This window comes from Pongo abelii, chromosome 1, assembly GCF_028885655.2.
Source record: "Pongo abelii isolate AG06213 chromosome 1, NHGRI_mPonAbe1-v2.0_pri, whole genome shotgun sequence".
Lineage (NCBI taxonomy): Eukaryota > Metazoa > Chordata > Mammalia > Primates > Hominidae > Pongo > Pongo abelii.
The window spans coordinates 189,036,262-189,059,114 of NC_071985.2; the positions used below are offsets into that span (position 1 = coordinate 189,036,262).

Here is a 22,853-nt window from a genome sequence, read left to right on the forward strand (position 1 = left end):
TCATTCCCACCCAGTTCTTTCCCAGCTTGGATGACTCAGATTGCGTACTGGCCTCCTAGAGCACCATGGCTTGCTTTGGGGCAAATATCGTTGGCACTGCCACCTGCTCCTATTGCTCTATTGAAGCCTTCCACCCCTTCAGCTTCCCTTCTCTTACTAGCTACGGTGGTATGTTCAGGACGAGCCTATCCAGGAATTCACTGGGTCTTAAGGAAACTATGTAGACTATGAGAGGGAAGGGAATTAATACAGATTGAGGACCTGCCCTGTGCCAAACAGAACCTGCGTAAGGCACTGAGGGCAGAGATCAGAGATCAGACAGGGACCCTCCCCTTGAAGAGCTCACACTATATAACCAGAGTGCCAAGGTTTATGGTAGGTGTTCAATAAATGTGTGTCAAATGGGATTGAATTCAACATAGCCCTTCATTCATTCATTTTCATTCAGTAAATGGCTTTTGAGCACCTACTGGGTCAGACACTCTGCCAAGCACTGGGGATAAAATAGTGAGCAAAATAGACAAAATCCTAGCCATCACTGGTCATTAGAGTTTATTGGGAGAAGGACTTAAGGATTTAAACTCTGGATATTGTGATTCCGAAAACCATCCCCTTTCAACTGTGATAAGTTGTTTCCTGTGCCTGAACCATCAAACCCTAGACTATCAATGTACTGATCTTCTCTACTTGAAAAATCTTAGTATCTACTGAACAAAGTATAAGCTCTCTAGCCTGACCTTTGAGACACTCGAAGTCCCTTTGAGCTGTGTCAAGATAGCCTGTATGGTCTACTTCCAAGCCTTATTCACAATTATTCCATTTGGCTAGGAAGTCCTTTGCTGCATTCTTGCCTAGTGAACTCCTGCTTATCCTTCAAGACCTAACTCCTCTTATGTCCTCAGTGAAGACTTTTCCAGTTTCCCAGTGGAACTTCCTCCCTCTTCACACACCTGTATCGAGTGCCTTCAGAAAGCTGGGCATGGTGCTAGAGCCTCCACTCACTTTGTTCACAGTTGATGAACCTGCTGTGGGTTCCTTGCACTTCTTTGATCAGAATTAACTTCTTTTAAAAAAGAGTTTTATTGAGATATAATTCATATACCATACAATTCACCCATTTAAGGTATACAATTTGTTGTTTTTTAGTATATTGACAGGGTTGTGCAACCATCATCACCATCTAAATTTAGATTTTTGTCCCCACTAAAAGAAACTCCATTAACAGCTACTTCTCATTTCCCCGCAAATGCCCCAGCCTGAAGCAACTACTCATCTACTTTCCATCTCTATAAATTTGCCTATTCTGGCAATTCTGGGAACTTCTTATATGTGGTTTTTTTTGTGACTAGCTTCTTTCACTTAGTATATTTTCAAGGTTCATCCATGTTGTATTATAAGTTAGTACTTCTTTTTACTGCCAAATAATATTTCATTGTATAGATAGTACCACTTTTTTTTTTTTTTTTAATTCTCCCATCAGGCGATCAATATTTGGGTTGTTTCTACTTTTTGGCTGTTATGAACATTCATGTGCGAGTTCACTTTGTCATTTTTGCCTTTTTAAAAAAACACTTGTCTGTCTTTCCTAGTACATTGTGAGCTCCGTGAGAATAGGGGTCAACGCTATGTTGTTGACTGCTGTACCCCCACCATTTAGTCTGTGGATAGTACTCAGTAAATGTCAGTGAATAAAAGCATGCAAGCTTTCTCATTCTCATTCCCCCCTTGTGATGTAATAGCAAATTGTTGGGACCTGTTTTACCCCCAGCCCACTCTGCTGTGAGTACAGCTGTATAGGCATATCTGCCACCTGTGCAGGAGTGTAAGTTCATTCATCAGTGCCCTGGACCAAGCCTCTCTAGTTAAGTCCTTCACCAACAGCAGGTGATCTGAGAAACTTCCTTGAGTTGTCCTCAGGGTAGCAGATAATGGCCTCGAGCAGACTCAACACTGACTCCACTGTTCTCTCTCCTTCCTTCTTCTGGGGGCCGCTGAATTGTTTTAAGCATGGAGGGCTAGATCTGTGAGAGGATGCTTGCAGGAGGGAGTGTTGGGCTGGGTGGCCTCCTGGCTCAAGGCCAGGCTGGCTTTATGATAGCTCTGGATACCTGGGCATCTGAGGAGAAGAGGCTGCCCCTGCCATTCCAGTCAGTAGCCCATATGAACCAGGTCCATGGAAGAAAAGGAATTTCTAGAACCAGTAGCTTCTGAGAGATTAGTAAAACCAATAGTTCTCTTTTCTTTGTACTTACTCACCCTAATAGTTTGAGCCCATAATTAGAATTGGGCTTTATTAGGCTAATTAGGAGGAAAGAATGATGGCAGGAGGGCATGTGGAGATGCATCAGCATGGTGGGCAGTAAATCTAGGCTTTTAATAGGTTTGTTCCACAATCAGATGGTTTGGAAGGCTGACTGGGTGGCTGCCCCCCCTTCCTTGTACTGCCACCACTCCTTGAAGTGGCCTTCACACTTTGCTGTCCTTGTCCTCGATGCTGGCAGCAGCGCTGGGATATGGGGGCTCAGGAAGGAGGGAGGAGACCCCACCCGGAGCTTCATTGCCTATGCACGCGCCGTCCAGCCTGGCGGCATGATTACCTTGCTGAGAAATCCGTCCAGGCGCGGGGCTGCTGATAGCAATCATTGATTAAGAGGGTAATTGTCCTGAAAATTCAGATTGATCAGAAGGCAGAAATGATAACTTGTGTAACTGTGTTTAAAGCCACGTCCTGTCAATAGAAGAGACTGAGATGTATCGCGCCAAGAGGGGGGCAGAACGGATGGGTGTGTGCGGGTGGGCGGGTGCTGCCATCCTTCTCTCAGGGCTGAGCAGGATGTTTCTTGTCAGTAACCTGGACTATTGGAGATTCAATCACTTTTATCTCCCCCTCTCTCTCAATCCAAATGCCTTTTCATATTAGGAAATTAGAATTGGCCCTGCTCATGCAAGATTTATTAGCTCTGCTGAGCAGTCGCACCGAAGAGTAAATGATTTTGCTTTGCTGGAGCTTTTTACACATTAGGACCCAACTTCTTCTTTCCTGCTCTGTGCTACTGGCTGCCTAGAGGAGGGAGTGAGCTCTAGAACTGAATACTCAGGGAGTGAGGGAAGAGCATCACTTGAATCTGGCTTCTTGATCTGCCAGAGACAGACTGACTTTTGGTATCTGACTGACTTCCTCCTACCTGATCCCCAGACATGTCCCCTACTGGGGTCTAGGGTTGTCTCTCTCCTGAGGAGATGAGGTTTATTCCTCAGACTTGAATGCCCGGGTGGTGGCTTATCTTGGGAGGAAGGGCTCAGGGCTCAGAGAGGGCTAGAAGAGTTAGAGGAAGCAAGGCCAGGGGAGGGGCAAGAGTGTGTGTTGGGTGAGGACTGGCAATAGCAGCAGAGAATAGAGAGGATACTATGACTTCTCTTCTCAGAGCCCAAGCCTATACTCCTCTCAGAAGTGGGGCCACAAGGATCAGAGCATCTTTCTGAGCCCCTGGGGAAGCTGTCCAGGAAGCCACCTGGTTGCTTAGAGAGTGTGGAAGCTGTTTAGAACAAAGCTGAGGGTGTCTGGGCCTGCTGCCTGTCTGTATCTAAGGTACTACAAAGTTGACTCCGGCTGAGGCTATCTGATCTGCCAACAACACAGGCTCTTAGTGGAAGAAGGACCAGGGATCCATTCCATGTTTTGGAACCCTACTGTGACCTTGGGCTGAGAGGCAGTGTGGGCCTGTGTGGCCAGTTGGACCCAGCCTGCCCTGAAAGCCAGGGCACCAGCAGGCTGGGCTTATTTTAGGGAGGACAGTTCCCCTTCACTGAGACTGTACAATCTCTCTCCTTCTTGCTTTTCCTTTTCAGCCCCCAACCTCCTTGGGTCGCTTGGGCCCATAGATGAACATCAGTTACTGTCATTCTTCACCCTCCCTTTTGTAAGTGTCTGATCCTGGAGGCCTAGTGAAATAGAAAAAAGTGTGAGAATCCTTCTGATGTAGGAGCTGAGGGAAGGTTAATGGAACCTCTGGATTTTTTAATGAAAGGGATCCCAAGGACTGCCCATTTCAACATCCCTTTCCCCTTGTGGCTTGCTCTTTTACTTGGCCCTGTGAAGCCTCTTTTTTTCTGCTTTCAGGTTATTTCCCCAAGTGGAAATGTGACTGGGCAAACTTGAGAGCTATGGCTGGAAGTGATGGGGTTCCTGGGAGTGAACGGTGGGAGTAGGCAGCAGCCATTCTGGCCCAGAAAAAGGCAGAGTTTTGGGGCAGGGGATAGAGGGAGGGAAGCAGGGAAGCTTTTGGGAGGAAAGAATCTGGAGAGTAGTCAGTAAGATGTTCCCTAGATGGGACCTGCTCTAAATAGACCACCAGGCCACCAGCTTTCTGCTGAAGGTCCGCTTAGGTCTTTCCTGTACCTCACAAGGCATTGTCCTCAGAGAAGCCTTGACACTTCTAGAAGGCTCCTCCCACTAGGCTGGATTGGGCAGGGCGGGCCTTCCCTCTGCCTGTGCCACCCCCACTGACCCCACGCCTGCCGCAAGCGTGCCAAGGGATAGGGTAGTCTTGAGAGCCTGGTGTAGCCCCGCCTCCCCCACTCTGCTAGATTGTGAAGGCGTGGGTGCCCAGATGGAAGTGCTGTGCCATGGGCAGCTTGGACTTGGAGATAGAGAACTCAGAAGACAGACTCCCAGGGGAGTGAGAGAAGCACACCATCTCTACAGGGTAATATAAATGGTGTTGCCTTCCAGAACCCAGAGAAGGAAGTTTAATGGAACTGCTGGATTTCCAGAGAGGGAGTAATTGAATTCTCCTGCGAGAGCTCAGATGGGCATCCAGAAGGGGGCCTTGAACTGGGCCTCTGTGGAGGATGGGGAGTGTGCTGTGGAGACAAGTGTAGCCTAGCATGGGGCAGAGAGGGCAAGTGTCAGAGATCAGTTGGTTAGGGTGGAGCTGGGCCCAGTGGGGGTTATTGTCCTTGTCACACTTCTCCATTATAATATGGAGACATGGACCACCTTCTGCTTTAGCGAGCCTGAGGGACACCTGCTTTCACCATCTGGCTGGGCTGCCGTGGGTGGAGGGCCTTGGATTGCACTGTCTGGAGCCTAAGGTTGGAAAGATGTGAGGACAGAGCCTTCGGGAACGACCCCAAGCAGATCCTCCCTCTACTCTGTTCCCTTCCTGTTCTGCTGAAAGAGCAGGAAAAGGGTGAGGTTTCAGGTTAGGGGAACAGCTCTGGGAAAGCTTTAGGCATGCTTTTGCCACACCCATTCCCAGCCCTGTCTTGTACCCAGACCCAGCCCTTCTGCCAAGGGCCAGGTGGGTTCTTGAGCCTGGTTGGGAAGCTGGGAGTAGATGGGAAAGCCAGGAGACTCATTTTCACTGGAATTTGACCTAGAGCAGGATTGGAAGGGAAGAAAAGAATTTGAACAAAAGTGCAGGCAGGAAGGAGCTGTTAACGAGCCTTTCTTTCTCTTTGGGGACGGAGCAGAGCGCATAGCGGGGCGCAGCCGCCAGCTCTCCTCAGAGCGGCTCTCTAAGGTAGCTGCAGTCTCTGGCCGCTGCCTGCTCTCGTTCGCTCTCCTTTTTTCCCTCTCCTCTTTCTCAGCTCTCTCTATTATGGGGACTTGCTCCAGCTCTTTCTCTCTCTTCTGTCTCTCCTTTTGTTCTCTCTTTGTCTATTTATCACACTGTGAAGGTTGAAAGAGATGTTATTAATCTGGGAGAATGAAGGCAGGATTAGTGGTATGAATCGGATTTTGAGAGGTGTAATGATAGAAAGACTCGCTCGGCTGGCGGCCTGCGTGAGCTTGATAAATGGGGAGCACTCCAGACTGACTCGCGCCTTCCTCCGCGCTGTGCGCCCTGCCCGCTGGGGCGTGCCGCGCTCTCAGATCTGCCAGCCGGCCCACCCCGCTCCTACCTGAACCGGAGCAAAAAGCCAAGGGTAAAGCAGACACAAATATCTCCCATCGCACTTGGAGACATCATTGCTTTTAGCACCCTTTTCAAGTCGAGGCCTGTCGAGTTCTCAAAGGACTGTGGGCAGAGGGAATGGGGACCTAGACTTCAGGCTGGAACAGCACCTGCCTGCCTCTAGGACCTGTAAGAAATGGATGTCAGGGGTCAGGGAGTGATAAAAAAACAATCCCTAGACCAATCAGGTAAGAGTACCAGACCCTATGTAATATGTGATTAAGCAAAGTGCTGTTGAGAGAAATGGGTGTGGAGGTCAGGGTGGGACATGGAGGAGTGGGAAAGAGAAATCATGAAGGGCTTCCTGAAGGTAGTGTCCTAGCAGACAGGATTTGTAGAAGGGAAGTTGAGCGTTCCAGGTGGGGAAATATAGTATAAGCAAACATGTGGGGCAGAAATAAGCCTGACTCTTGGGGTGGGGGTGAGGGAGTTGAATGAAGTACCTCAGATCTGATGAATTTCAGGTCAAGAAAAGACCTAAGAAATCCAGTAATTAAGTCCCTCATTTTTCAGTGAAGAAACTGAGACCCAGGGGCTAGAGTTGCCATTTCTGAAATTATTTTTTATCCAAGCTCTGTTGTTATTTCTAAAGGTACCCCCTTCTAGCCATCCAGAGTCTATACAATGGGCCTCTCTCCTTTCCTCTGTGGCTGTGATCACGTCCTTTCAACCTTCATCTTTGTAACCAGAAGGTCCAGGCTTAGGTTCACTGCTACTTGGTCTCCAGCCCCTTCCCAGGAGCCTTGGCTTAGGGTCCTCCTCACACTCCTGCCCCTGCTCAATCTGCAGTCTGTGTGGGTCATGCTGTCCCAGCCAACCAGTTGCTGCCTGTGCAGTGAGGCAGGATCAGAAGCAACACACACCATTCTGGGCTCCAGAGGCCACTGGTCCTGAGAACTTTCCTTCTCTCAATCCCTACTGTGGCTCTCTCCACTCACTGTATCACAGTTACGGGCTGTTACTGGTTTCTGTGTCTGTTTCCCGTCAAAGGACTGTGAGTTCTTTGAGGGCAGGGTCTACATGTGATTCTGTTTGAGTTGCTGGGTTCTGGCAGGCCTTCAGTGAATGTGTGAATATTCAGTGAATGAATGCTTGTGTACTTTCTTCCTCTCCTTCTAGATGGAAAATCTAGAAGGATCTATTATCTTGGTTCTCTATTAGTTTTTCCCAGGCCTGGCTACCCTTAGGAATAAGGAGGGGTAGATGTGCAAAGGAACTTCTGTCTGTCTGTCTGTCTGTCTGTCTGTCTATCTATCTATCTGTCTATCTATCGGGTTTTCCTCTGTCACTCAGGCTGGAGTTCAGTGGCACAAATACAGCTCACTGCAGCCTCAACCCCCTGGGCTTAAGGGATTCTCCCACTCACCTTAGCCTCCCTAGTAACTAGGATCACAGGTGCACATCACCAAGCCTGGCTAATTTGTGTGTGTGTGTGTGTGTGTGTGTGTGTGTGTGTTTTGTAGTGATAGGATTTTGCCATGTTGCCTAGGCTGGTCTTGAACTCCTGGGCTCAATTAGTCCTCCCCACTCAGCCTCCCACAGTGCTGGGATTACAGGCATGAGCCACTGTGCCTGGCTGGAACTACCTTTTCATATTGGTAGAGCACCCCAAGATCACATAGCGTGATAGTGGAGGGCCCCTGAATGGCCTTAGGAAACAGTACAAAGCCCTTACCGTGTCCTTTGAGGTCCTGCATGGGCTGCATCTCCTGCCTTCCTCATCAGCCACATTTCATGCTTGATTTTCTGTGCTCAGGCACTCTGGCCTTGATTTGATTCCTTCCAGGCCTTAGCATGCCCCCAGTCACCCCACCTCTGCCCTTCCCCCACCCCACCTCCAGTCAGTCAGCCAGCCAGCCAGGCAGCCAGCCAGCTTCTACTTACCTGTCCTCAGGGAAGCATTCCCCACCTAAGTCAGACTCCCCTTTTCTGTCCTATTATAAAAGTTTATGTGTCTTGTTGGAACCTTTATTACAGTTCCTTTGAGCTTAAGTCTCTTGGAGAAAGCTGTGGAAGCTCTCTGAGGACGGTATTGTGCTCTGTTGCTATATATGTGCATATAGCCTGGCATGTAATAGGCTCTCGTTAAATGTTTGTTGTGAATGAGTCAGTGTGATTCCAAAGCCTGCACTCTTCCATCATATTACAGTAGAGTGAAGACTGATTTGACGAAGGAAGATACAGGAGCCAGGATGTTGGGTGCACCCCAAAGAGAAGGTTCTTTGGGCCTTAGCTCTGGAGGCTGGAATTTCAACCTTCTCATCCTTTTTTTCCCTCTAAACATCAGAGAAGAGAAGGGCTTCATCTGATTCTAAAGGTTTTTACTTTCTTCCTGGGTGATCTTATCTACTCTTAGTTTCTTGTACCACTCATCTACTTCTTAGGATTCTGTCTCAGCTCAGACCGCTGGTCTGAGCTCCTAGCCTACACCTTCCCTGGGTGCCCTACCTATGGCCCACTGAAGGCCAGGTGGGTCCTTCTTGCTGATTTCCTTCAGTGTTGTTTTGCAAATATGTTTACATGTCTCTCCTTCTAGCCTGGGAGCTCCTTGAGGGCAGTGGCTTGGTCTGCTTGATCTGTGTATCTCCAGCACCTAGCACAGGGCTTGGCACATGGTAGTTCCTCAATAAATGGGTGTTACATGAACAATCTAATGAAGAGGGAGGGGGATCTGGGATGAATGTTTTGAACACCCTTCTTCTTTTTCCCAGGGGGAAAGAAAGTGAAGGCGTGTATGCTGTGTGCAAGCATGCATATACCTTTGTATGTGAGGGGTGGCTGGGTGGGTGGTGGTGGCGGTAGTGCCACATGCTCAATAAAGGATTATATTTTAATTTGGAAAGCACTTTAGAAACTTAAAGTGCTTTGTCTAAGTGCTGACTGCTATTAGTGTCTCCTTTTTATTAGGAAAAAGGACATGATTTTTCTCTTTTATCTTCAGGCCTGTCCAACTTCTGAGAGTCAAACTTAGCAAAATGCCTGCCCCTTACTGAGGACTAGTTACATGCCAGGTTCAAAGCTTTGGACTTGAAACACAGAATTCTGCTTTGCAGACTGGTTCTGACACCCCTGAGGGGATTAGCCCTAATAGCTCAGTATCAGGAAGGGGGGTGGGAGAGACAGGGTCATTTGACATAGTTCAAGCTGCAGTCCCTAGCCCCTCCTCTCTCCATCTAGGCCTGGGTGGGAGAACATAAGAACTTACACTGTTTTGGGGAAATGGAGGAACATCCCAGTGGTTATCAAAACTCACTTGTTATATGATATGAAGGGCCAGCTTCTGAGAGAGGATTGGGGAGGAATGGCCCCAGGGAGTTGGGTTTGGTCAGCTATCACCAGGGGCGGTAGGACCAAGAGGCAGAGACATCACAGCTGCTGGACCTGGTGCTGTTAGGAGCCATCAGAGGGCTGGGTTAGAGGGAGGGTGTATGTGTAGCAGTAGCAGAGGGAATTCTGGCGCAGGAGGCCGTGAGGGAGAAACTCACCCCTGTGCCTTACAAGCGCCTTTGAGGGCCTTGCTGAAAGAAAAGGTGACATCCCTCCACGTGGAGATGATTTGGTGCAGCAGTGGTGGGAAGTCTGGAAGGCCCCAGCTAAGCCCTGTAGTTGGGCCTCTCTGTTTGGCTTCTGCCCCAGGCTTCTTTCCTGAGGAACCACAAGATGGACCAGCACCCTGGACTGTCTCTGCCAGCCCTGGATGTGGAAAGCTCTGCCCATGACTGAGGCACTGGGAGTGGGGCTTTGGCCCAGCTGGCAAGTGCCCTGCAGTCCCTGTTTCCTGATCGGGTCCTGATCTGGGGGAGCTAGGATGGGGGTGGGTTGGGGGGAGTACATTGAGCCAACTGCCTTAACTGAATTTCCATACCTCCTGTTGTTAATTATAGAGATGTAATAATGTGATTAGTGCACGATTAAAAAAAATCTCTGATATGATTACCATGGATTTAATATCACATGATATATCATTATATCGTTATGCAGTGACAGATGTAATTGAAATACACTTATTGGAGCCGGGGGTGGTGTTTCATTCAATCCCCAGCACCCCGGGGAGGAAAGGGCTGGCTAAAAAGAAGCGGTGGGAGAGGAAATTGTAATGAAAACAAAGAACTCACAATGTAGCTCTCACCCTGGGCAGCTGGCTCAGACTGACCTGCTGCCTTAGACTCTGTGACAGTGCACGTGGAGCCCCAGACAGGCCACCCTCTTCTGCAGGGACTGAGGCAGCATGGTTCAGGAGCTACTTATCTTATTCTCAACCCAGAAACTCCGCTGCCCCAAGGCCCCTCTGACTCAGCAGTGAAGCCAAGAAATCTGGGAGCAAGAAAGAGAAAACTCCACCTGAAAATACTTGGGACCATAATACTTGGGATCAAACTGAGCTGGTAGCTGTCTTCCACTCCTGGGACCCCCAGTACCAAATGCTGTGGGACCTAGACCTGTGGCATAGCCCCTGCCTTTGCTGTAGTGGTGGCCCAGCACACTAGAGGCAGCCATCGCGTTGGAGGCAGTGAGCAGTAAGGTTAAGTACACAGAGACGATAATTATCCCACTCAGGTTCCGTTGATGAAGAGAGGCAGCAGCAGCTCTGGGGCCCCTGAAGTATGTTGGTAGCCAGAGAACACTGTACACACAACAGAACTGCCATCTGGGGTTAGGGAGGATGGGCTTGTGTCACCTGATGCAAGTGTCCATCCCTTTGCTGCTTTAGCTGTGCGGGTCAAGCCTCTGCTGGGCCCGAGGAATGGGTTGGGGGATATATATAGGCTGAGAGTACAGAAAAGGAGGGGACAGCAACAGTTCCCTCTTCCTTAAAACAGGCAACTGAGCCCCCAGTTCCAAGAATGGCTGTGGGGTGGGCCATTGCTGTTCTGCTGGGCAAGAACAGCTATGGTTCCTGAAGGAGACTGGGTAGGATTGGCAGGAGTAGCAGCTCCGGAAACCAGGCCTCTAGGCTTGGTAGAATTATACCTGAAGAGATGTCTTTTCTTCCTCTCCACTTCTCCTCTCGCTTCCCCTTTTCTCAGTGGAGACTACTCAGAGACAGCAAATACAACCCCCCAACCCCCTCAAGAACCTCTCAGCATAATGGGAGACAAAATCCATGTTACAGATGCCATTCACAGTATGGGGGATTTAAAGGAGGGATGAGCCAGGAAAGACTATAAAGGAAGGTACTTTTTGAATTGAATGTTGAAAGAGGAGTGTGTGTTCAAATTAGGACAAAATGTGGGAGAAGGCAGAGGGCGTTCTAGGCAGGCTGAAGGAACTGCTTCATCAAAGTCTTGAAGGCATGAAACAGCAATCCCAGGACTTGGTGGGCAGTAAGGAAGAGGAAGGAATCAAGATTGACCCCCACATTTCTGGCCTGGTAGACAGGTAGATGGTAATAGCTTTCACTGCAATTTGGGAGCCCAGGAGAAGAAGCAGTTTGAAGAGAAGATGTTGAAATGAGCTTTAAACATATTGAGAATCAAGTGTCTGTGTGAAATCCAGGGGGAGATTCGAGGTAGGCAATAGAATATATATGTCTGACCCTCAAGTAGGGGTAAGAAATACAGATTTGGAAATTAGAAAGGTTGAAGACAATAGACTTGAGGAAATCACCCAAGGAACCCAAGGAGAGTAGTAGCATGTAGAAAAAAAATAGGAAGGGAGAGTGCAGAGTGGGTGAGTACACAGATACAATGACCAAAAGCAGAGGAGACTATACAGGAGATTGTGGGGAAAATGGCAGAGAGCTAGGAAAACTGAGTAGAGTGTCAAGAAGGGAGAAGGGTTTCAGAGATGGAGCAGGCTGCAAAGTGGCGAAGGCAGGTAAGAATCTGAAACTGTCCACAGATGTGGGGCAGCAAGGCAGCAGCTTGACCAGACTGCAGGGAGTGAAGGAGTGAAGGAGGAAGGGAGTAGAGGCAGTCTTGAGAAGTTGCTCGTTAACAGGAGAACAGCAGTAGCTGGATAGGATGTGAAATGCATATAGAACTTTAAAAATAGTCTAAAACTTAGCATAGGTTTCAGAGAGCCAGGCAGTGTTTTAAGCACTTTACAGACAGTAACTCATTTAATCCTCACATCAATTCTATGGGGTGGGAACTATTATAACCCCCATTTTACAGAGAGGAAACCAAGACACAGAGAAGTTATGTGAAAGTGATAGAAATCTAAGCATATGCTTGAATGTTAATGAAGAAGCCAGCAGAGAAGAGGAGGTTAAGGATTTAGAAAGACAAGAGATACTAGATGGAGCAAGGGCCTGAGGAGGTGGGAAAAGGATGGCCTGTAAAGCACAAGTACAGGGTTGGCCTTAGACAAGAAGTGTAGTGTCTCCCCTGTTAGAACAGGGGAGGTGAAGGAGCAGGTGGGGAAGGATGCAGATGCATTTGTAGATAAGGGGCATGCAGAAAGAGCTCTGCCTAGTGGCTTTATTATCTTTGTGAAAGTAGGAAGGAAGTAGGGTTGGTGAGTACCATTGAGGGTTGCTAAGGTTGTGTGGTCTTGGATCTGTAGTAACCATTTTCTGTATATAAGAATTACTTTTTCTGGCATTGCTGAGCTCAAGAGCAAGTGTGGAGAAACGGAGTCATGGTTGGGGTTTTCCAGAAAAGGTGTGCTCTAGGACAAGTGGGCAGGGTGTTGAAAATTGGGGGATGGGTGGTTGAAGTGATAGATTCAAGGGTTCAGGCTTAGTAGAAAAGTACTGAAGCCCAAAAAGGGGATAGACAGACTAGGGGCGGGGGCTGGGAGGAAGCAAGAGCAGAGGGAGAAAGCAAACAAAAGCTAGAAGGTTAGAAGGCTGGGGCCAGAGTGGAATTCGTCCTTGTGAGATTTCAGAGGGAGGGCAGTTCTGGGTGATAACAAGGCTCAGGGGGTGGCTGTGGGGAAAGATGACTGAAATAGGTAGAGGAGAAGGTCATTAGAGCACAGGGAGTCAAGAAATTGAGAGGCAACATCCATGGCTGGGTTATCTTGTAGATACTGAAGTTACCCAGAGTGATGATGATTTGGAATGAAGTCCCAGAGGGAGAGGAAGAATAGTCTAGAAGCAGCAGGAAAGCATTTGAAGACATCTGCAGAGTATATCCAGGAGTGAGTAGGTATTGGCTTGCCAGTTAGTGTTGCTGCATAACTGATCACCCTGACACTTAGTGACTTAAAATAACAAATACTGTATTATCCCTCATGGTTTCTGTGACTGAGGAATTCAGGAGGGGATAGGTAATGTGGTTCTGGCTCAGGATCTCTTGTGTGGTTATATAGTCAGGCAGTGGCTAGAGCTGGCACAATGGTCAGAGCAGTTGGGGGCTGGCTGGGCCTCTCTCTTTCTTCACCGAGTCTCATGGCTTCTATCTGTGTTCTCTCTGCATGGGTTAGTTTGGGCTTCCTCACGGCATGGCTACCTTGAGGCAGTCTCACTACTTAACACAGCAGTCCCAGACTGCAGGGAAACTTTCCAGTGATTGAGGTGGAAGCTGCCTAAGCATTTTTGCAGTAGTCTTGAAGGGCAGGGATGGTGACAGAGACTTAGTCTTGATGGTAGGCATGTCAAAGTCACAGTGAAAGAAAAGCGTGTGAGATGGGAGATAGTGTTGCAACCCATCACAGGAAAATACACTCTGCCACAATTGGTGTTAGGCTGAACCTGGAAAAGCGTTCCCTGGGAAAGGGAGAGGGAACTGTATTCTCAAAGGCAAGGTGCATTTTGAGCAATGGCACCAAGAATATCTGGAGGTAGCAGTGGGAGTGAGTAGTCCTGGGTGATCTCAGATATACCTGGAGGAAAGTACTGTCATCCCATCTCGCAGTACAAGAAACTGAGGCTCAGAGAGGTTTAATAACTCATCCAAAGTTATAGTGCTAATAGCTGGCAGAACTGAGCCTTTCTATGAGGCATGGGCTGCTGGGTGTGCCATAAGTATATGTGGCATACTCCAGCCTAGTGTTTACCTGTGGCCTTAGGTATTTGGCTCGCCAGCTGTGGAAGTGTTGGTCAGGATAGAGAGTTAGGTAGTATTTGTGTCTGCCAGACTTTCTCTTCCCTGTCCTCTGGAGTATCACCATCACAGCTTCATCTCTGTTGAGGGTTAGGGGAATGGCAGTTGGTTTGATTTGATTCCTAGTCTTGAGCAATCTCCTGCAGGGTGACAAGTCATCCAGAGGTATGGTTAAAGGCCTGCTCCTCCTCACCTCTAGGTGGGCTGGATAGGCTGAATGTGCTAGCACAGGCTTCGAAACTCTGGGTTTTCTGAAAGTTGCAGAGCAGCCTATTCTGTCTGCAGCCTGAGCTGGGTTCTAGCGGTTTAGCCCAACCACAGCCCTTCCCACTGTGTGTCCACTCCACTCTCAGGGTCCTGGTAGGTAGTATATGGGTGGGCAGAGACACCGTAGCAGCTGCTGAGGCCTCTTTCCTCTTTGAAGGATCTGATGCTGCAGCTGATGAGGGCTACTTCATCTATTAAACCCAATACACTTGTCGCAGCTGCTAAGCCCCCATAAGCCGCCGGGCGCCGTGTTTGTGATGGGACTGACAGTGCATGGAGGAGGCTGATTATACACGATTCCATTTCGCGGGCCCAGCAATGTAATTTCACAGGGCGATCAGCGTTTGCATGTAATAGCAGGCTGTGCTGAGGTGTCAGAATATTAAAGGCGCTAATGGCAAAGCTCCCTGTTACACAGGGGGCCACCCGCCGCGCCTACAGCAGGGCTATGCGGCAGGCCCGTCGCAGATGGCTGGCCACTAAGCTAATGGGGCAGCAGCCAAGGCGGGCAGAGCCACGAGAGGGGAGAGCCAGCCGGGAGCAGCTCGGCACCTGCTTCCCTGTGCATGGAAATTGCAGCAGCCCAGGGGAAGGGAAGCTTGCATGCCTGCCTGGCACAGGGCTGAGGTGGTTTGGCTTGGTAGGCCCAGCATCTTTCACCTCAGCCAGCTCCACCTGTCCCTGTGGCTCGCATCAGTACCTGCCCTGGACAGGACTCAGGAGCTCCTCAGTCATCCTCCTACCTGCCCCACCCTCTGGCTGGGAACCCCAGGGGCTAGGTGCTGACTGTGCATAGCTGGGCAGGTGGACCCTGATGGCTGAGAGAGATGCAGCCAAAGAAGTGGCACCCAGAGGATTTGGAAGCAGCTTTGGGAAACAGGCTCGGGCACAAGCTCTTGGAGAGAGCTCTTAAAGCAGATTCCTGCCCCACACTGATCAAGATCAGAAAGCTTCTGAGCCCCATACCCCCATTCCCCCAAGCTGGCAGGAGAGGGAAGGGAGCAGTGAGAGGGAGCAAGCAGGAGTAAAGAGATGGACACAAGGCCCCTTGATGCCATGTTGCTGCCAGGTATGCAGAGTTGAGAGGCAGTGCCTTAAGATGTGGCTCCCCTCTCTAATTTGGCTGTCCCAGCCACACCCAAGCCTTTATTGTGCTTGCTCATGCCACTTTCCTTTGTCTTTGCTGTGCCTTCTGTCTGGAATGTTGTACTCCCCTGCCACCTGTCAAACCGTCCCAGCCTGCCAGTACCACTCCCTCCAGGAAGCTTTCCTAGCCTCCTCCAATCTCACCGGGATCTGCTTGTCTTCATTGGCCCCTGTAGGGAATCCAAAGGGCTCAGCCTTACTGATCCTCCTGCTCTGATGGGTCTCTGAGTGCCAGCCTTGGCTCCTCAGCTGGAATCTCTGAGACCTAGCCCATGACACCTCACCCTGATCGGGACTCCCAGGAAGGTCTCTGCTGAGATTTGTAGACAGATACAATCTCTTAAGGAGGGCGAATGGAGGGAGCAAGTAATGGAAGGGTGGCAGTCACCTGAGGGCAAGTCCGATGCATTTGTGGCATGCCAGCATATGTGCGCTTGGGCCACTCCATGGCCTGCATATCTTGTGGGGAGAGGCATGGGCTTTAAAAGTTGAGTGGTGGACACAGATGACTACAGGTGCAGAGGGGTAGCAGGTGTGAGGATCCAGACCATATGTTGGCAGGAGCACAGGTTGCTGTGGGACCACCTATGTTTTGTGGGCAGCTATCTGCGTCTGTTGGCTGTGCCTAAGCAGTACCCAAGATGGCAGGAGCTGGGGGAAGCATGAGGTGCTGGGCCCTGGTACTATGCCTAGGGTGGCCCCGTGAGGCTGGTGGTCACATCTGAAGGTTAGGCTCTGCAGGTGCATGTGTTAGTACCTGGGGAAGCCGTGCCAGGGCTCTCAGCAGGGCCAACAGCGGGAGAGCCCAGGCTGAGGGAGAGCAGTTTTAATTAACCGTTTTTAATATCATTTTGGACTTTGGCTGGTATGTGAAGGTCCCGCTGGAAGCAGCATTTGTAAAAATTAAATCCCTCTTATTAGGAGCTTGGCAGACCCATGTGCATGCGCCACCCCCTCCCCCGCCCCATGCCCCCCCTGAGGAAGTGCTGGATGAGGCCATGTCACGGCAGCAATTGGTTATCACGCCTTATCTGGGAATATGAAACTGTGTGGCATGACACCCGTGGCCACAGTGGAGATGCCAATTCATCTTGCCCTCGCTCTGACAAGCCAGACTGCCCTTCCTGAAAGGCATCCGTCAGGCGGGACTGGGTTGCCGCCTTGCCTGGCACCTCCGCTTTCCTGCCAGGGGCCCAGCTTTCCCTGGTCCAGCCTGGCCCTCCTGGGCTCTGCTGTCCTCCGTCCCCCTTTCACACGTCCCAGTCTGTGGAAGATCTTGGGGAGTCATAATTACAATAATAATCTAATCACGGTGACGCGGCGGGGCAAGCATCTAATGTTATCTGAAGTGGTCTTCCTGCTTAGCTGCCGTAAGACTCAGGATGATGTGCAGATAATGTTGAGCTGCCCTGTCCCTGAGCCATAAGCAGAGCAGAGGGACCTCGGCAGCCCTGCCGCCCACCCGTCGCTTTAAGCCGGGAAGCGGCAGCACCTGCTAATGCAAGTGTTTAATATTTGATGGGCTGGGATAAAGCAGGATCACCTTCGAATTGAATTGAGTGTCAGCCGAGAATCTATTACTGAAATTCGGGTGTGATTTGACAGCAAAGTAGACGATGTTATTCTTCACTAGTTACTGCAATCTTCTCCCCGACATCACTTAAATATTTTTTTCTTTGCTTGAGTAAACACACATTATCCTTCTTTTTTCCCCCTTCCTTCTCTTTTTCCTTTTTAGAGGGGAAAAAAACCCATCCAGCTCGCCTTCTCCAGGCTGATAGAGTAGATTGTTATTTCTTTATTTGTCCTATTAAATGGAATTTCTGATCGTTTAATCCGGCCTTTGTAAGTGATTTTAAAGTACTTGAAAGGCGGCCGCCACTGCTCTCTGGCCCACTGTGCTCCAGCCTCAGCCCTGACCAGGCTCAGCGGCTCCTCTGGCTATGCACCGCCCACTGGCTGCTTCCCTCACTGCCTCCATCCCAGCTCTGCCCGGGCTCTGGGCCAGCATCTTCTTCCCTGTCCTTGAGCCTCACACTCAGCCCCTGATTGTGGGTTCAGCTGTGGCCTGGGAAAGGGTGGGGGAAGGCTGGCTGGGAAGTTGGGCTGTGGCTGGTACCTCTGCGGTCAAGGAGAATGGCTTTAGAGGGTGCTAAGGTTTAAGTACACGCTCTCCTAGCCTCCTAGTACCCATGGGGCTGGAGTGTTGGTTCCTGCAGCTGGAAAGGAAGGGTGGACACAGAATCTGGGCCCTGGGCCCTGGCACAGACACTGTGTGCCGCCTCCCATTTTGTGTTTCTGACCCTGTGCTGGGCCCTCTTCCCTGTGTGTTAGTGGGATGGAGACCTCCTGGGACTAGCAAAGGGCTAGACCACTGCAGTGCTCATCTACTCACAGCTGGCAGTCACTTTGGTTCCATCACTGGACCCCCTATCCAACTTCTGGAAACTCACCCAAGCTTCATTCTGACCACTGCCCTGTACGCTGTCCTGCCACTGGTAGAAGGGCAGCCTGGTGTTTAGGGACTTCTAAAGTGAGGGGATGGGTAATGTTTGAAGGCCCAACTAGCTACCAGGCCTACCGGGAGAAGCCCAGGATTTGGTTAACAGGCTGAGCAAGAATTAAATCCTATTCGGCTACTTCATAGTGATCTAACCTATGGTAAGTCTCTTCTTTCTGGGCCTCAGTTTCCTCATCTGTGACATCAGGTCAGTCATGGCTAAGAGGGACTGTAAGGGAAGGCACTGCCCCTGCCCTGCCATGTGTCCCCCCCAGGTGGAGGTTGCTGGCAGCCAGGTGGTGAGGGAAGAGGATGGGGGGGGGGCAATGGAGTGCCGGGGCCTGAGCAGATCGATGCCCCCAGCACTTCCTTCCCCAGCCCCAGGAAAACAATTAAGTACAGATCGATGGGTGGCCGCTTTGAATATGCATAAGTGAGCACTTGACCTTCAGCAGAGCATCTGCTCCCCCTACCACGCACACACACACATACACACTCTCTCTCACACACATACATACACACACACGCCCCATGTACTCCCCTCCCAGCTGCTTGAGTTGACCAAGTGACCTTACTCCTCTCCTCAGTTGAGCCACCACAAAGCTCCCAGATCCTTCCATAGCCTGGCCTGCTTGTGGTCAAAAGCACCTTGACCATGGCACCTTGCTGGCCAGCTCTCACTTCAACATTTCTGTCTGTGGAGTGCAGTTTGGATGCACTGGTTTCCAAGGTCCTGCCTGAGGCTAGTCTTTGTGAACAGTAATACTGTGAGGAGGAGGCCCAGCAAAGTGCTGGGGGCTCCAGAAAGGGGAGATCCTAAGGAGAGGAGCAAGGTGCAGGTATGCCCTTGTGAGAGGAGGGCTCCTGAGAAGGAGGAGCCTAGTGAACCGGAACTCCTTAGAGAGGAGTCCTGGTGAGGGGCACCCGTTGAGGGCCAGGGACTCAGATGGGGAGAAGCCCAGGAGAAAAGGCACTCTGGAGAAGGAAGGGACTTTCTGCTGGGTCGGGGGAGGACCTGGGTGGAGAAGGGACTCTCATGAGATGGCATTATGAGAGGGATTCCTTGTTGGAAAGATTTGGTGGGTGCGGGGAAGACCTTGTGAGTGGGGTTGGTTCAGAGGGTTAGGGCCTCCGTTAACCACTTGCCTCCTGTCTTCCAGGCTTACAGCTTCGCCATGGGCTGCTGGCCCAAGAATGGACTTCTAGACATGAACAAGGGCCTCAGCCTGCAACACATAGGCCGGCCCCACAGCGGCATTGGTCAGTCCCTTCGCATATTTCCCCGGCAGCTCCATCCATCGTCCCTTGCCCGCATGCCCCAGTCCCCAGGCACACAGAGTTTCCATGGCTCATTCAGTGCCCCAACAGGGCTCTCTACATAGGTGGGGGGATGGCGGAAGGGGGGTGGAATGAGAAAATTACTGAATGGGACCACTGGAAGGCACCACTCAAAGTGGTATTTTGGAGGAGGCTGGGGTCTGGGCTTTCGGTGAGTCACAGGTGGCCTTGGACTCAGGCCAAGGTCCCCCCTCACTGGCTGCATCTCTAGTGGGCAATGTCCTCAGCGGGTGGGGACATGTCAGCTTACCCACCCCCCATGGAGTTGGAGGAGGCTGTTTAATATTGTTTCAAGTCTGTGGCCACTAAACTGGACGATCAATGGGAGTTAAGGAGATGAATTATTTAAACCTCACCAGCTTTTAATTAGTCGGGGTCCTTCTGACCGATGACTCCATCCACAGGGTATTGACTCCCCCGCAGGAGCAGCAGCCTCCATTGAGCGGTGCCTGGGTTGAGGGGGGCCACTTGGGGTACCAAATGGGGGTATACCCTCAAGGGGATTCTTGTTTGGAAGGAAACTGGAGTGGCTATGATTCCAGGCAGTTGGAGGCTCTGTTAGTTTCTGATCTATCAGTATGAATATGTTACCTGTCTGTATCTGTGTGTCTGCATATGTGTGACACCTTTAGCTGTATGTCTCTGTGTCAGACTGAGAGTATAATGTGTCCATGATTATACATGTCTGTTGGGGAGTGTGTAACAGTATATCTGTATTTTTCTGAGGGCATGAGTCTGTGTGGAAGCAGCTACCAGTCTGTGTGTGTATCTGTCAGGTGTGTCTGTTCAGTTCTGTATATCTTATTTTGTTTGCATATGCACATGTGTGCATGCAGATGCTCTCAGGTGGGGCACCTGACCAAGCATAGGCCTTGTTCCAAGTGGGGAGGGCCAGAGTGTCTCTGGGCAGTGTGCTGACATTACCACAACCTGTGAGCCTTTGGGGTCGCATCATTGTTGGGGGGACTGGAGAGAGAATACCAGGACTGAAGGACCCAGTCACCTCCTTCAGAGTAGACCCTTTATCCATTCCAGACATTCACTGGTGCCTTGTGGATGCTGGGCATGCTGAGTAGAAGTTTCTGTTCTCAGTGAGCTCACATCCTGGGAAGAGACAGGGACTGAAATAGGTGCTTGCCACCCAGGGTACTAAGGGCTGTGATAGAAAACACCTGGGTTGCCCCAAAGGTGGTTTTCCCTCTCCTCAGTTGCCAAGTAGCTTCTACTTTTTCAGTTACCTTTAACTAAGAGGTAGTGATATGGGGGCATCTCATCCCAGGAGGGATGCCCCCATATTCTTGTTGGGACATCTCAAGGGTTTCCCAGGGCTCAGGCTAAGAGGAAGTGACCAACAGGCCTGGGGAACTGGGGGTACTCCACCATAACTGCTGTTCCCTCTCATAGATGTTTCATAGATGTTTTCCAAACAATCTAGAGAAGACGCCAAACCCAGCGGGGTAATGTGCCTGGGAGGTCAGCAGGAAGTTTCCTAGAGAAGAGGACACTTGAATTGGGATCTTTGAAAGATGAATAGGAGTTTGCTGGGCAGAAAAATGGGGGAAGCATATTTTAGATAGGAGGACTCAGTAGAAAGGCCTGTGGGCATGAGAAACCCAGTGTGTCGAGGACAAGTTCAGACACCTACAAGAAATTTCCCATGACTGGAGTGGCAAATTTGGGTTAGGAAACAGCTAGAAAATAAACAGAGACATAAGCAGGGCCTTGAATGCCTGGTTAAAGGGTGTGGACTTTTCCTGCAGTTTTGAGGAGACATAGGAGGTTTGTGAGTGAGAGAATGACGTGATCAAAGCTCTGATTCAAAATCAGTGAGGCAGTTTGTGTTGCACAAAAGTAGTTCTTAGTAGGTGCTCAATAAATGCATACGGGTGGTTGAATGAATGAGTAGGTGAGTAAATGAATCAATGAAAGAGTGATGGGAAAGGGAGGAACCAAAGAGGACCAGTGAGAAGACTTGCATTGGTCCAGGGAAGGAAGAACTGGCTGGGGGCTAGGGACAGCGTGGGTTAATGCACACCGCATATATTTTATCTGGGTGCCCCTTCTATCATCTGTCCCAGGGTGTGTGTGTGAGAAGGGGTTCCTTGTTCCCACTCTTTGTGCTTCTTGAGACTCAGCAATGCCCCTGTTGTCTGTTCACCTGTTGACCCTAGGTTAGGACCTCTGAGGTATCCCCTCCTTTTTCAGAGAAGAAGGTTTCTTTATCTGGCTGGGCCCCATGGGGCAGCCCAAGGCTCTGAGTGACAATGGAGTAAGGGCTTTGGAGCCAGAAGTAGTTCTGGTTCTTCCACCCAGAACCCTGCGACCTTAGATGAAGGACAGTGCCACCTGCCTCTCTGGGTTGTTGGGAAGGCTCAGTGAGTCCCCTGGGGAAAGTGTTCATGCATTGCTGGGCACACCGTGGGGCTGAAGGGGCTCCCTCCTCCGTTGCCAGCACCAGGGGCTCCCCAGGACACTGGGCTTCTTGACACTTGATCTTTGTAGTCTTTGAATGAAGAGGGCTGCCCTGCCACCTCCAGGCTGGTTCTGAGGTGTGGGTGAGGGTGCTTGGAAGGGAGGGAGGATGCAGGGCATTAATTGGGCTGGGAGAGGCGGGGAAGGGGAGGCGTGGGTTTTGAGCAGTGAGGTTAATGGCCCTCGCACCAAAGAGACAGCTTTAATGAGCTTCAGCTGGCGATGCCCCGAGTTACTGTGCATGCTAAAAGGGTCGCGCTGTAAGAGTTTGATGTGGACTGCTTCCCAGCCCTGGGGGTCAGAGGTCAGCTCCTGTCACTGGCCACTCAGCCTGGTCCTTAGTGACATGGTGCTAATTAACTGTGTGAGGAGCTGCCAGCCTGGAGTGGGGAGTGGTATGTGTATTGGCTGGGGGGGTGAGGCAGCATTGGGTGGCTTCCAGGCAAGGGTGCTGCAGATCCCACAGCTGAGCCATGTCCAGGGTCTGCTCAGTCCTCCTGCAGTGCCACAGGGGTGTGGCATGGGTGGTGTGGAGGTGCTGAGAGAGCACGGAGGCAGACTTGGGGTGACGGGTGTGGGGAAGGGGCTCAGGTCATAGGGGAGGGGGCTACTAGGATGGTTGTGCGTGGGAAAGCTGTAGGAGTGTTTTGGGCAGGGGAGTTACGTGGTCAGTGTTGGCTTCAGTCAGAGGATGCTCATAGTTTGTAGGGGAAGGACTAGTGAGGAGAGACTGCAGACAAGGAGGCTGAAGGGGAGGGGCAGCAAGGTAAGCAAGAGTGCATCGGCCCTGGAAATAGAGGTAGGACACCAGGTAAAACTTTCTTTCATTCAGTACACACTACCTTGGACCTACCATATATCAGGAACCATGGTAGGTGCTAGAAATGTATTGGTAACAATGGCAGACACAGTGCTCTGCCCCCACAGAGCTCACAAATGGAGTTGTGGGCTTGGCCCTGGGGACTGAGGGTGAAGTCAGGTTTAGGGATGGCCAAGGAGGGTCCGGAGGTGGTGCAGCACTGGACAGAAAGGCTGCTGGAGGCTTGTCAGCGTGACATCATAGTCAGGGGAGGGCCCTTCCTACTGGGGTAGCGGATTTGGCCTTGGGAGCCTGGTGAACAGCATGGTGCCAGAGCAGGTTGTGGTGAGTAGGGCCTGCACGCATCTAGAACTGCTGAC

The 22,853-nt window shown here is 50.6% G+C and overlaps 1 protein-coding gene across 20 annotated transcripts in view; it reads left to right on the forward strand.

Moving 5' to 3' along the window:
* The window catches only part of ERI3 (ERI1 exoribonuclease family member 3), a 134,867-nt gene that overhangs the window by 88,851 nt on the left and 23,163 nt on the right, over nucleotides 1-22,853 (forward strand). For 15 of the 20 annotated variants that reach the window (XM_054535982.1, XM_054535968.1, XM_054535978.1 and 12 more), the window contains one exon: nucleotides 19,025-19,124. The exons of the other annotated variants lie outside the window; for them this stretch is intronic. In XM_054535982.1, the coding sequence (XP_054391957.1) occupies nucleotides 19,025-19,124 (100 nt within the window). The remainder of the gene's footprint in view (nucleotides 1-19,024; nucleotides 19,125-22,853) is intronic. 20 annotated transcript variants of the gene reach the window in all.